At 51.0% G+C, this 13248-nt stretch overlaps 1 protein-coding gene across 1 annotated transcript in view; it reads right to left on the bottom strand.

Annotated features, from left to right (window-relative positions):
• The window catches only part of hsd17b8 (hydroxysteroid (17-beta) dehydrogenase 8), a gene marked incomplete at its 5' end in the record, with an annotated part of 45180 nt that extends 34661 nt beyond the window's left edge, over window positions 1-10519 (bottom strand). Inside the window, 3 exons of the mRNA XM_078536736.1 lie at window positions 4035-4130; window positions 6696-6812; window positions 10278-10519. Coding sequence (XP_078392862.1) covers window positions 4035-4130; window positions 6696-6812; window positions 10278-10519 — 455 coding nt within the window. The remainder of the gene's footprint in view (window positions 1-4034; window positions 4131-6695; window positions 6813-10277) is intronic.
• Window positions 10520-13248: the final 2729 nt, after the last annotated feature.

Here is a 13248-nt window from a genome sequence, read left to right as displayed (position 1 = left end):
GCCCTGAACGCCCTGATACTACATCTCCCCCAAGTCTTTGTCTAAATATATTAAACATTTATATTTGCATAACCCTTTCAGTCCTGGATGCCCTATTTTTGAAAAAATTCCTTTTTAATTCATTCACGGGATTTGGGCTTCGCTGGCTGGCCCAGCATTTATTGACCATCCCTAGTTGCCCTTGAGAAAATGGTAGTGAGCCGCCTTCTTGAACCGCTGCAGTCCATGTGGTGTAGGTACATCCACCGTGCTGTTAGGGAGGGAGTTCCAGGATTTTGACCCAGCGACAGTGAAGGAACATGGATATATTTCCAAGTCAGGATGGTGAGTGACTTGGAGGTGAACTTCCAGGTGGTGGTGTTCCCATGTGTCTGCTGCCCTTGCCCTTCTAGCTGGTAGCAGTTGTGGGTTTGGAAGGAGCCTTGGTGAATTCCTGCAGTGCAGAAGGCAGCAGTGCATCTTGTAGATGGTACACACTGCTGCTACTGTGCATCGATGGTGGAGGGAGTGAATGTTTGTGGATGTGGTGCCAATCAAGTGGGCTGCTTTGCCCTGGACAGTGTCAAGCTTCTTCAGTATTGTGGGAGCTGCACTCATCCATGCAAATGGGGAGTATTCCATCACACTCTTGACTTGTGCGTTGTAGATGGTGGCCAGGCTTTGTGGAGTCAGGAGGTGAGTTACTCATTGCACGATTCCTAGCCTCTGACCTGCTCTTGTCGCCACAGTATTTATATGGCTAGTTCACTTCAGTTTCTGGTTAATGGTAACTCCCAGGATGTTGATAGTGGGGGATTCAGTGATGGTAATGCCATTAAACATCAAGGGGGCCTGGTTAGATTCTCTCTTGTTGGAGATGGTCATTGCCTGACACTTGTGTGGCGTAAATGTTACTTGCCACTTGTCAGTCAAGCCTGGATATTGTCCAGGTCTTGCTGCATTTGGACATGGACTGCTTCAGTATCTGAGGAGTCGCGGATAGTGCTGAACATTGTGCAATCATCAGCGAACATCCCTGCTTCTGACCTTATGATGGAAGGAAGGTCATTGATGAAGCAGCTGAAGAAGGTTGGGCCTCAGACACTACCCTGCAGTGAGGTCCTGGAGCTGAGATGACTGACCTCCAACAATCACAACCACAACCATCTTCCTTTGTGCTAGGTATGATTCCAACCAGTGGAGAGTTTTCCCCCTGATTCCCATTGACTCCAATTTTGCTAGGGCTCCTTGATGCCACACTCGATCAAATGCTGCCTTGATGTCAAGGGCAGTCACTCTCACCTCACCTCGGGAGTTCAGCTCTTCTGTCCATGTTTGAACCAAAGCTGTAATGAGATCAGGAACTGAGTGGCCCTGGTGGAACCCAAACTCGGCATCAGTGAGCAGGTTATTGCTAAGCAAGAGCCACTTGATAGCACTGTTGATGACCCCTTCCATTACTTTACTGGTGATCGAGAGTTGACTGGTGGAGCGGTAATTGGCCACGTTGGATTTGTTCTGTTTTTTGTACTAATACATCTCTCTTTTTTCCTGTTTTTTCTAATACTACATCTCCCCTAAGTCTTTGTCCAAATATATTCTACATTTATATTTACATAATCCTTTCAGCCCTGAACACCCTGATACTACACCTCCCCTCAAATCTTTGTCTAAATATATTTTACACTTATATTTGCATAACTCTTTCAGCCCTGAACACCATAATGCTACAAGCATATCCTCCATCTTCATGAAATTACTTCTGGCCACCTCTATCCTTGTTCTAGTTTCCGCATCACATCTACCACCTTCTGTTATCATTTTTCTTAAGAAGACAAAGCTATTGACTTGTTCCAGTGTGACACCATCCACATATTCTCACGTAATCCTTCTGGCTACCATCTCACTCAGGTGCTTGGGGGAAAAAATCACATTTGTGCTCGGGTCAAGAGGCTAAGTGGCCTACTCCTACTCCTAACTGGTATGTTCCTCTGCTAGAGGGAGACTCTTCTTAGACTGGGGTTCCAGGCTCATTTTTGGGGCACTGTCGGGAGAGTTTTATCTTCTACATCTCTTTTCCAAATGGAAAACGTTCCATTTCCCGGCACCCCATCACCTCGCTTTTATAAGCACAAAAATAAAATCAATGGAGTACTAAGGATGCCATTCAGCTCTTCAAGCCTGTTCCATCATCCAACTAGATCATGCAGTTTTGGTCTCCTTATTTGAGGAAGGATGTTCTTGCTATAGAGGGAGTGCAACGAAGGTTTACCCGACTGATTCCTGGGATGGCGGGACTGACATATGAAGAGAGATTGAGTTGGTTAGGATTATATTTGCTGGAGTTCAGAAGAATGGGGGGGGGGATCTCATAGAAACCTATAAAATTCTAACAGGACTAGACAGGGTAGGTGCAGGAAGGATATTCCCAATGGTGGGGGAATCCAGAACCAGGGGTCACAGTCTGCAGATACGGGGTAGACCATTTAGGACTGAGATGAGGAGAAATTTCTTCACCCAGAGAGTGGTGAGCCTGTGAAATTTGCTACCACAGAAAGTAGTTGAGGCCAAAACATTGTATGTTTTCAAGAAGGAGTTAGATATAGCTCTTGGGGCGAAAGGGATCAAAGGGTATGGGGAGAAAGCGGGAGCAGGCTATTGAGTTGGATGATCAGCCATGATCATAATGAATGGCAGAGCAGGCTTGAAGGGCTGAATGGCCTACTCCTGCTCCTAGTTTCTATGACCCAATCTGTATCTCAACTCCATTAACCCACCTTGGTTCCAGATCTCCCTTTACTGAACTAAACTCGATCGGTCTCACTCTTGAAAGCTCCAACCACACCTCCAAGTCTCAACAGCTTTTTGCTGGGGGGGCGGGGGGGGGTGGAGTTCCAGATTTCCCTGACCCTTTTGTGTGAAGAAGTGCTTCCTGACATCACCCCCGAATGGCCTAGCTCTTACACCTCCGTGTCCTGAAACTTCTTACTGGAGGAGAGAGTTTCTCTCTTTCTTCCCTAACAATCCCTTTACTCATCATAAACATCTCCAAGGAATACAAGCCTAGTCTAATCAATCTATCTTCATAATTTAAAACTCTAAGTCCTGGTATTACTCTGCCCAGTGTGCACTGCACGCCCTCCAAAGCCAATCTATTCTTCCTGAGGTGCAGCGCCCAGAACTGAACACAGTGACTCCAGGCGGGGTCTAACCAGAGCTATCTATAAACTGGAATGTAGCCTCCACCCCTTTTGTATTCCAGGCTCCTAATCATCAAAATGTGCCTGCCAACACTCATGGTCCACGTTCGCATACAAAGGACAACATACTGGAGGGAGAACATCACCCAGAACAAAACCCCCCGCAAGGAACTTCCAGGGGAGATAGGGTAGAAAGTGCCCGCTGGGGAGAAAGAATATAAACACACAACAGAAGCATCCCACCCATTTAGTTATTCACTCAAGGGATGTGAGCATCGCTGGCAAGGCCAGCATTTGCTGCTCATCCCTAAATGCAGCTGAGAAGATGGTGGTGAGCTGCCATCTTGAGTCGCTGCAATCTATGTGGTGTAGGTACACCCACAGTGCTTTAAGGGAAGGCGTTCCAGGATTTTGGCCCAATGACAGTGAAGGAACGGTGATATTGTGCTAATGCTATGTTAATTGTATTATTAAGATACAGAGGTGAAGGGCATTGTTTCGATTTAAGTGCCTAAAGTACTTATAAAGAGAGACTGCTGGGTAATAGGTCAGAAACAGACATATGTAATGCTGCAGTCTGTAAATAAACCTATTATCAATAAAAGAATTAGTGTCTAGTTTCATACTTCACCAACTGGCTTGGGATTGAGTTAACATGTAGGTAAGTCAGGATAGTGTGTGGCTTGGAAGGGAACTTGGATATAGAAGTGTTCCCATGCACTTGCTACCTCCCCCGTCCTTCTAGGTTGCAGAGGTCCAAATTCGGAAGATGCTGTCAAAGAAGCAAACTAAACAGCTGAAGAGAGAATAAAGATGCCAGCCCCAGTGCTTTGCCATCATGCAGTCTGTCCTTACCTTACCCACAATGCTCCCCACGTTGATGATGGAGCCCTTCTTGGCACCACTGGCAACTATCGCCTTGGCAACCGCCTGAGTCACCAGGAACGTACCCTGCAGAGATACAATTCCAGAGTCAAGGGCCAGCAAGAGCAGGTACAGAAAGGAAAGGAACAGGATTAAAAGAGGGACATATAAATGTAAAGAAATAGGAGCAGGAATCGGCCTCACAGCCTCTCGAGCCTGCTTTGCCATTCAATACGATCGTGGAAGAATAAAAAAGCAGAGTATTACTTAAACGGAGAACGGCTGCAGAATTCTGAGGTGCAGAGAGATCTAGGTGTTCGAGTGCATGAGTCACAAAAAGTTAGTATGCAGGTACAGCGTGTAATTAAGAAGGCTAATGGAATGCTATCCTTTATTAAGAGAGGAATTGAACATAAAAGTAAGGATGTTATGTTTCAGTTATACAGGGCATTAGTGAGATCGCATCTCAAATACTGTGTGCAGTTTTGGTCTCCTTATTTAAGGAAGGATGTAAATGCGTTGGAGGCAGTTCAGAGGAGGTTTACTAGATTGATACCTGGAATGAGTGGGTTGTTTTATGAGGATAGATTGGAGAGACTGGGCTTGTTTCCACTGGAGTTTAGAAGAGTGAGGGGTGATTTGATTGAAGTGTACAAGGTCCTGAACAGTCTCGTCAAAGTGGACGTGGGAAGGATGTTTCCTCTTGTGGGTGAGTTCAGAACTAGGGGGCACTGTTTTAAAATTAGGGGTCGCCCCTTTAAGGCAGAGATGAGGAAATTTTTTTTCTCTCAGAGGGTTGTGCGACTTTGGAACTCTCTGCCTCAGGAGGTGGAGGTGGGAGGTCATTGAATATTTTTAAGGCAGAGATAGATAGATTCTTGTTAGGCAAGAGAATTAAAGGTTTTCAGGGTTAGATGGGAATGTGGAATTCGAAACACAAACAGATCAGCCCTGATCTTAGTGAATGGTGGAACAGGCTTGAGCAGCCGAATGGTCTACTCCTGCTCCTATTTCGTATGTTCGAAGACACAGCAGCAATGACCCAGTGGAACTGAGAGTGATTTCAAGCGATTGCAGGAGGCTTTCCTGCTCTGTTTTAACATGTCACTGGCAGGTAGAGATGGGAAAAAACTTCCCCCCATCCCCAGCCCACCCACACCCATCCCCCTCCGCCACCACTCCACCCCATCCACTCCTGCATCCTGGGCCAATATTTGTCCCTCAACCAATACCACTTAAAACAAACACAGATTATCAATGGTTATTTCATCGCTGTTTGTGGGATCTTGCTGTGCACAGGTTGTCTGCTGTGTTCCCCACATTACAATAGTGGCTTCACTTCAGAAATAACTGACTGGTTGTAGAGCGCTCTGGGGCGTCCTGAGGATGGGAAAACTGCTATACGAATGCAAAATTCACTCATTTGTTCCAACTGGAGATGAAGGGTGTTCATATAACGTACTGAGCTATTTCATGGCATCACAGGATGGTTACAGTGCAACAGGAGGTCCTTCAGCCCGTCGTGCCCGTGCTGGCCCTCTGCAAGAGCAGCTCACCTAGTCCCACTCGCCCACCTTTTCCTCATACCCCTGCAGATGTTTTTTCATCACATAAATATCCAAGTCCCCTTTGAAAGCCATGATCGGGGAGGATGATGGTGTCGTGGTTGCAGAGGTCTTCACACCTTTCCTCAAGTGTGGTGCCCAGAACTGGACACAATATTCCAATTAAGGCTGAACCCAGTGTTTTATAAAGATTCATCAGATCTTCCTTGCTTTTGTACTCTATACGTCTATTTATAAAATCTTTATTAACCACTTTCTCAACCTGTCCTGTCACCTTCAATGGTTCGTACACAGACACCCCCAGGTCCCTCTGCTCCTGCGCCCCCCCCCTTTAGAACTGTACCCTTTAATTTGAAATGGCTTCTCCTCATGAAATCTACCAAAATCCATCACTTCACATTTCTCTGCAAGAAATTTCATCCACCAGCCTGTCCATGCCCTCTTGAAATAGAGGTGTTCAAAGTCATGAGGGGTCAGGACAGAGTCAATAGGGGGAAACTGTTACCATTGGTGGAAGGATTGAGAACCAGAGGACACAGATTGAAGGTGATTGGCAAAAGAAGCGATGACAACTTGAGGAAAAGCTCTCTCACGCAGCGGATGGTTACAGTCTAGAACGCGCTGCCTGAGAGTGTGGTGGAGGCTGATTCAATCAAGGTGTTCAAGAGCAGAATTAAGCTGTTATCCTGAAAAGGAAGAATGTGCAGGGTTACGGGGCAAAGGGAGGGGATTAGCACTAGGTGAATTGCTCATTTGGAGAGCCAGTGCAGACACGATGGGCCAAATGGCCTCCTTCTGTGCTGTAACAATTCGGTGAAGCCTATCACTAACCTCCTCACAGCAAAATTACACGCTGAGATTTCTGCTCTGACTTGCTTGACTCCTTAAAATCCAACCTGCCCACCTGAAAATAAGGAGACAGAAATCGGCCGGTTTCTATCGCCAGAGGTTAATCCGCGATGCCTGGTGTGCAGCCAGAGGGCGAAGCTGAACATCTGTCCCCACGATGTCAAATCCCTCCTCCAACCCCCCCACCCACCCGCCCGCCCCCGCATTCAGCATCCATCCTCTCGTCAATGATACACACCTTCAAATTAACCTTTAAAACCTGGTCAAAAGCTTCTTCCTGCATCTTCAGGAGTAAGCCATCCATGGTGATGCCCGCACAGTTCACTGCTACACACGGAGGACGAGAAAACTGGGTCTGAAAGACAAAATGGTGAATGGGCAGGGGGAAGGGAGCGGGCGGATGGTTGGAGTTGGTGGGAGGAGAAATCCGTGAAACTGTCAACCCCGGTGAACAAGGTCAAAGACTCACACAACAGCTTCAAACCACAGTGACCTCCGCGGCCCCTCCTTTTGGTCTCCACCTTCTGGGAAAGCGACCTGACATCTTTATCGCCGCAATATCTCTCAGGTGCACTGAGCTCAGCAGCCTTTGCCGGGTAACCTCTCCCGATTAAGAAACGTTACTTGGAGTCTGCCCTCAGCGTGTCCTCTGCTGATCCATCCTGCTACCCCTGAACAGTCCAGAAAGTGTAGCACTGGGCCTAACCCCCACCACCCCACCCCCTGCCCAGCTAAGGTTTGTGCACACCTCTGTGAGGTCCTGTTCCAGGCGTGGCCTTAGTGCTTGTCTAATCGTTCCTCGTGACTAACTCCTCCAACACAGTCCTTGTTGCTCCCCACTGGATCATTATCCCAATTCGAATCCCTTCCCCCCACCCCCACCATTCCCCCAACCCAACACCACCACTCCAACCTTCCCAACCCCCCAACCCCTCCCCACCCCCCACAGCCCCAAACCCTCCTCACACCCCTACAACCCCCCACAAACCCCCCCACAGCCCCGCCCACACCCCACTTCCCCAAACTCTCCTCACACCCCCACAACCCCCCACAGCCCCGCCCCACAACCCCTTCCCACCGTGCACTCCCCACAGCCCCGCACCCCCCACAGCCTCACCTCCCCCCACACCCCCCCACCGCGCCACAACCCCTCCCCACAATCCCTCCCCACCCCACAACCCCCACAGCCCCACAACCCCTCTCCGCCACCCGTCAACTCGCGTCCCTAGCCCCCCGCACAAACCCACCCCATACCAACCCCCACAGCCCCACCCCCCTCAACACCCCCCACAAACCCTCCCCACCACCCCTACACACCCCACACACACTGCAAGCAGTCCCCAGGGCCTATGTCCAGGAAAGTTTCGGTGGTCTCGGGGCAGGGCGGGGCGGTGGGACCTGCGGAGGAAGGGGGGTGCGCAGAGAGGTGGGTGGGGAGATTCGGGCGTCAGTCGAGAGGCCGTCTGGGGTGGGGCGGGTGGGGGAGGTGGGTCAGACCATTTGCGGGGGTGCATATGGCGTTAAACAGGAGCTGCTGATGGAGGCGCTCACCCCTCCCTGCTCAAGGCCTGAACGGGGTAAATTTTCAGGTTTCACCCCTGCCTTGCTGCTGAGCTCCTCCTCCTGCCAGCCTGAAAACTGAAGCTTGGCGGAAAGCAGCCCTTTAGTGGTCAATAATTGGCTGCTTAAGGGCCTCCATGGGGGCAAGGGCAGGAGGGCCTCGTCCGTCCCAGTGTAAAACTGCGGAGAGGTCGGGGTGGGCCGGAACCCAGTGGGAAGGTCTTCTGACAAATTTTAACGCTACCCCACCCACCACCGCCTACAAACCTGCCAACAGAGCAACATAAAATTCAGCCCACCATTTATTGCTGCTCAGGCGCCATCAATTGCTAGGACGATTGGGATGCCCGCACTCAAGCCCCAAGTAGGCTTTGCGAGGTGGGTGACGTCATTTAGGAAATACTCTGCAACTCCATTCCTCCTACCAAAGTGGATAACCTCACACCTATCCACGTTACATTCCATCTGCCATGTTCTTACCCACTCAAGTAGCCTGTCCAACTCCCCTCGAAGCCTCTTTGCATTGTCCCCACAGCACATATTCCTACCTAGTTTTGTGGCACAGAGCGGAACTTGATCCGAGGTGAGAGCACTGGGTCCGGATTTCACTGATCCTGGCAGGTTAAAGGAGCTTGGCCTGTCTTTAGCTTCAGAAAAGAGATGCCAATCGCGTGGTCTAACGGGTATTTTCAAGGTGATGGACGGAGGTGAGAAAACTGTTCAGGGCAAATTGTTCATCATCGTCGAGAGTGAGTCGAAGGACACGAGGTTAAAAAGACAATCAGGCAGAACTTCTTCCAATAAAGGAAAAAAGTTACCAACAGACAAAGTACCTGATCCGAGAGGCCACTAGAGGTGTTTCCATGCCAAGGAAGGGATGGGAGAAATGGTGAAAGGTGGGTAGATGCAGTGAGGTCTAATGCCGTTTCACCGCTGGGGCAGTGGCCATTGGGTGAAGTTGCCAATACATACCCACATCAGACATCACTGGCTAACTTACCAGGTACAACTCCAAATAAAGAGTCCAGAACCCTCATCCCCATCACTTGTATGCTGTCACACAACCAGGCCGGCTGCCATGGGTGCCCGACATGAATCGTCATAAGCGCCAGCAACAACCATGTGGTTTAATATTCTGTTACTGGGTTGAGTTTGTTTGATTAATATAGATGTTGCATGGTCGTACAGGACTTAAATATTGCTGAAAAGAGGTGCATGGTGCCAAAGCCTTACATCTTGCCCTCGCCCAGACAAACGCAAGAATGCCAAATTTCAAACCATCACAGCAATTTATAATTATTTTTAATGATTAATATGATTATAACAATTATTATAAATTGTTGTGATTGTTTGAAATTTGGCATTCTTGTGTTTGTAATTATAAATTAGGATCCTTTGAAATTTGGCATTCTTGCATTTGTAATTATAAATTGCGGGTGTTGGAAATTGGACATTCTTGCGTTTGTCCCCATGAGTGCAAGATGAGAAGCTCTGGCAACATGTCTCTCTTTTCAGCAATAATATGGATGTCAGATAAGTATTAGCTTCGCTGAAGAAGATTATTGTGATGATTTTATAACATGTTTCAAATACATGTGTTTCTTTGCAGTATTAACATGCATAATATGGAAATATCTGTACTCTTCTTTCTGGCATGAATTAAAAATTTACTTAATAGTTAATTTAAGAAAATGAATGCAAATAAATATATGCATTTCATCATGAAGAAGCTTCAAAATATTTGTACTTTCCATAAGTTTCCATTAAATCGGATGAGTTTTGCTTGCAGGGCTAAGTGGAAAAGGGTGGGCTAGAAACTGACAGGGTGGGGGGATTGTCTGCGACAAGAACATTTGAGCACCACTTGTTTCAGAGTCAGTTGTCATGTCAGGTACTGGATGTAAAGATCCTGAAACCAAAATGTGATTAAGAGGGTCGATAAAGCACCCCAGACCCCGCGGTGCCCACCGGGCACAGAAGGCCTCGACGGTGCCGGCAGACACCAGGGACACCCGGCCACGAATGTAGCCGCGGAAGAGGGGCAGACAGTCAGGTCGGACAACCCCCTCGATCGCCTGCTGCCTGGACCTGTTGATAGCTAACTTTTTGGTTTGATGTTTGTAAGCTTTCTTTGTCTTTGGTTTTACAGCTATCCTAATTTAGGGGCTGTGTTTACTTTATCCCTCATTTTGTTAATTTAGTTTATTTGGTTGACTCCAAAAGAGTTAAAGATCCTGAAGCCAGTGTCAGCTTCTCCTACCTGAATGTCAGCCACAAGCTTGTGGACACTATCAGAGGAGGTCACGTCCGTGACAAACACAGAGTGCTGCTGTTGATCGGAGGACAGGCTCCGCAGGGTCTCAGCAGCAGCGCCTTCATCGATATCCACCACTGCCACCGAGGCTCCCTCTTTAGCAAACCGCTGGCACACAGCTCGCCCAATCCCGCTACCACCACCTGCAAGGTTGCACAGGGCAGAGGTAAAGGTAACCGAAGCCAGCGCTGTGCCCCGTGTTAACAGTGAGGGACGCCACACAATAATACTCGGGAATCAAGGCATAGGGAGCAAGAGGAGGAGAGAGGGAGAGAGAGAGGGAGAGGGGGAAAGGGCAGAGAGTAAGAGGTGAAGTAGTGGGGGGGAAAGGAAGGACAGGAGGAGACTGGAGTGAGATGAATGGGGGCAGGAGCGAGGATCACAGAGTGATTGGATACAGGAGGCGGTGTGCGTATTCACTGGGATGCTGGAAGTAGAGGAGTGAGGACGTCGGATGTTATTCCCTGTGCTAGACAGCAGCTCAGCACGGAGTCCGTGCTGGGTAACGGAAGGCAGTGAAAGGGGCAGTGAGAGTGGATGGCATTGAAAGGGGCAGAGATAGAGAATGGCAGTGCAGGAGGCAGTGAAGGAGGATGGCAGTGGAAGGGGCAGTGAGAGTGGGTGGCAGTGGAAGGGGCAGACAGAGTGGATGATTCTGGAAGGGGCAGAGAGAGAGGATGGCATTGGAAGGGACGGTAGGAGTGGATGGCAGTGGAAGGGGCAGAGAGTTGATGGCAGAGGAAGGGGCAGTGAGAGTGGATGGCAGTGGGAGGGGCAGTGAGAGTGGATGGCAGTGGGAGGGGCAGTGAGAGTGGATGGCAGTGGGAGGGGCAGTGAGAGTGGATGGCAGTGGGAGGGGCAGTGAGATTGGATGGCAGAGGAAGGGGCAGTGAGAGTGGATGGCAGTGGGAGGGGCAGTGAGAGTGGATGGCAGTGGGAGGGGCAGTGAGAGTGGATGGCAGTGGGAGGGGCAGTGAGAGTGGATGGCAGTGGGAGGGGCAGTGAGAGTGGATGGCAGAGGAAGAGGCAGAGAGTGGATGGCAGAGGAAGGGGCAGAGAGAGTGGATGGCATTGAGAGCGACATGGGTGGATGGCAGTAGAAGGGGAAGTGAGAGTTGATGGTTCTGGAAGGGGCAGAGAGAGAGGATGGCATTGGAAGGGGCGGTGGGAGTAGATGGCAGTGGGAGGGGCAGTGAGATTGGATGGCAGTGGGAGGGGCATTGAGTGTGGATGGCAGTGGGAGGGGCAGTGAGATTGGATGGCAGTGGGAGGGGCATTGAGTGTGGATGGCAGTGGGAGGGGCAGTGAGAGTGGATGTCAGTGGAAGGGGCAGTGAGAGTGGATGGCAGTGGGAGGGGCAGTGGGAGTGGATGGGTCTGGAAGGGGCAGAGAGAGAGGATGACATTGGAATGGGTGGTGGGAGTGGATGACATTGGGAGGGGCTGTGAAGGTGGAGGACAGTGGAAGGGGCAGTGAGAGTGGATGGCAGAAGAAGGGGCAGAGAGAGCGAATGGCAGCAGAAGTGGCATTGACAGTGGATGGTTCTGGAAGGTGCAGAGAGAGAGGATGGCATTGGAAGGGGCGGTGGGAGCAGATGACATTGGGAGGGGCAGTGACATTGGGTGGCAGTGGAAGGGGCAGTGAGAGTGGATGGCAGAGGAAGGGGCAGTGAGAGTGGATGGCAGTGGGAGGGGCATTGAGTGGATGACAGTGGGAGGGGCAGTGAGAGTGGATGACAGAGGAAGGGGCAGTGAGAGTGGATGGCAGTGGGAGGGGCAGTGGGAGTGGATGGCAGTGGGAGGGGGAGTGATAGCAGTTGGCAGTGGAAGGGGCAGTGAGAGTGGATGGCAGCAGAAGGGGCAGAGAGAGAGATTACAGTGGACGGGCAGAGAGAGGGGACCGCAGTGGAAGGGGTAGTGAGAGTCGATGACATTGGGAGGGGCAGTAAGGGTGAATGGCAGTGGAAGGGGCAGTGAGAGAGGATGGCAGAGGAAGGGGCAGAGAGAGTGGATGGCAGTTTAAAGGGCAGAGAGAGTGGATGGCAGTGTGAGGGGCAGTGACGCTGGATGGCAGTGGGAGGGGCAGTGAGTGTGGATGGCAATTAAGTGCGGGGGTAAATTGGTAACAACGAGTAGGGGAAAGCATAAGAGGGGCAGTGGGTGGAGTTTGGTGGGAGGGTGTTCAGTGGGAAAGAGGGGAGTCAATGCTTGATAATGGGGAACTTGGAGAGGAGGCATAGGGCCAGCAGTGACTGGGCGAAGGTGGGTGGGTGGGTGGGTGGGGAGAGAAGGGGGGAAAGGGGGGTGGGCGGGTGGGGAGAGAAGGTGGGAAAGGAGGGGGGGGGGGGGGTGGGAAAGGAGGGGGGGGGGTAGGAAAGGGGGGGGGTGGGTGGGTGGGGAGAGAAGGTGGGAAAGGGGGGTGGGTGGGTGGGGAGAGAAGGTGGGAAAGGGGGGTGGGTGGGTGGGGAGAGAAGGTGGGAAAGGGGGGTGGGTGGGTGGGGAGAGAAGGTGGGAAAGGGGGGTGGGTGGGTGGGGAGAGAAGGTGGGAAAGGGGGGTGGGTGGGTGGGGAGAGAAGGTGGGAAAGGGGGGTGGGTGGGTGGGGAGAGAAGGTGGGAAAGGGGGGGTGGGTGGGTGGGGAGAGAAGGTGGGAAAGGGGGGGTGGGTGGGTGGGGAGAGAAGGTGGGAAAGGGGGGTGGGTGGGGAGAGAAGGTGGGAAAGGGGGGGGTGGGGAGAGAAGGTGGGAAAGGGGGGTGGGTGGGTGGGGAGAGAAGGTGGGAAAGGGGGGTGGGTGGGTGGGGAGAGAAGGTGGGAAAGGGGGGGTGGTGGGTGGGGAGAGAAGGTGGGAAAGGGGGGTGGGTGGGTGGGGAGAGAAGGTGGGAAAGGGGGTGGGTGGGTGGGGAGAGAAGGTGGGAAAGGG

This window comes from Cetorhinus maximus, unplaced genomic scaffold (genome assembly GCF_964194155.1).
Source record: "Cetorhinus maximus unplaced genomic scaffold, sCetMax3.hap1.1 HAP1_SCAFFOLD_1462, whole genome shotgun sequence".
NCBI classification, from domain to species: Eukaryota; Metazoa; Chordata; class Chondrichthyes; order Lamniformes; family Cetorhinidae; genus Cetorhinus; species Cetorhinus maximus.
The sequence above is the reverse complement of the archived record's forward strand: the minus strand, read 5'-3'. Positions and strand labels throughout refer to the sequence as shown.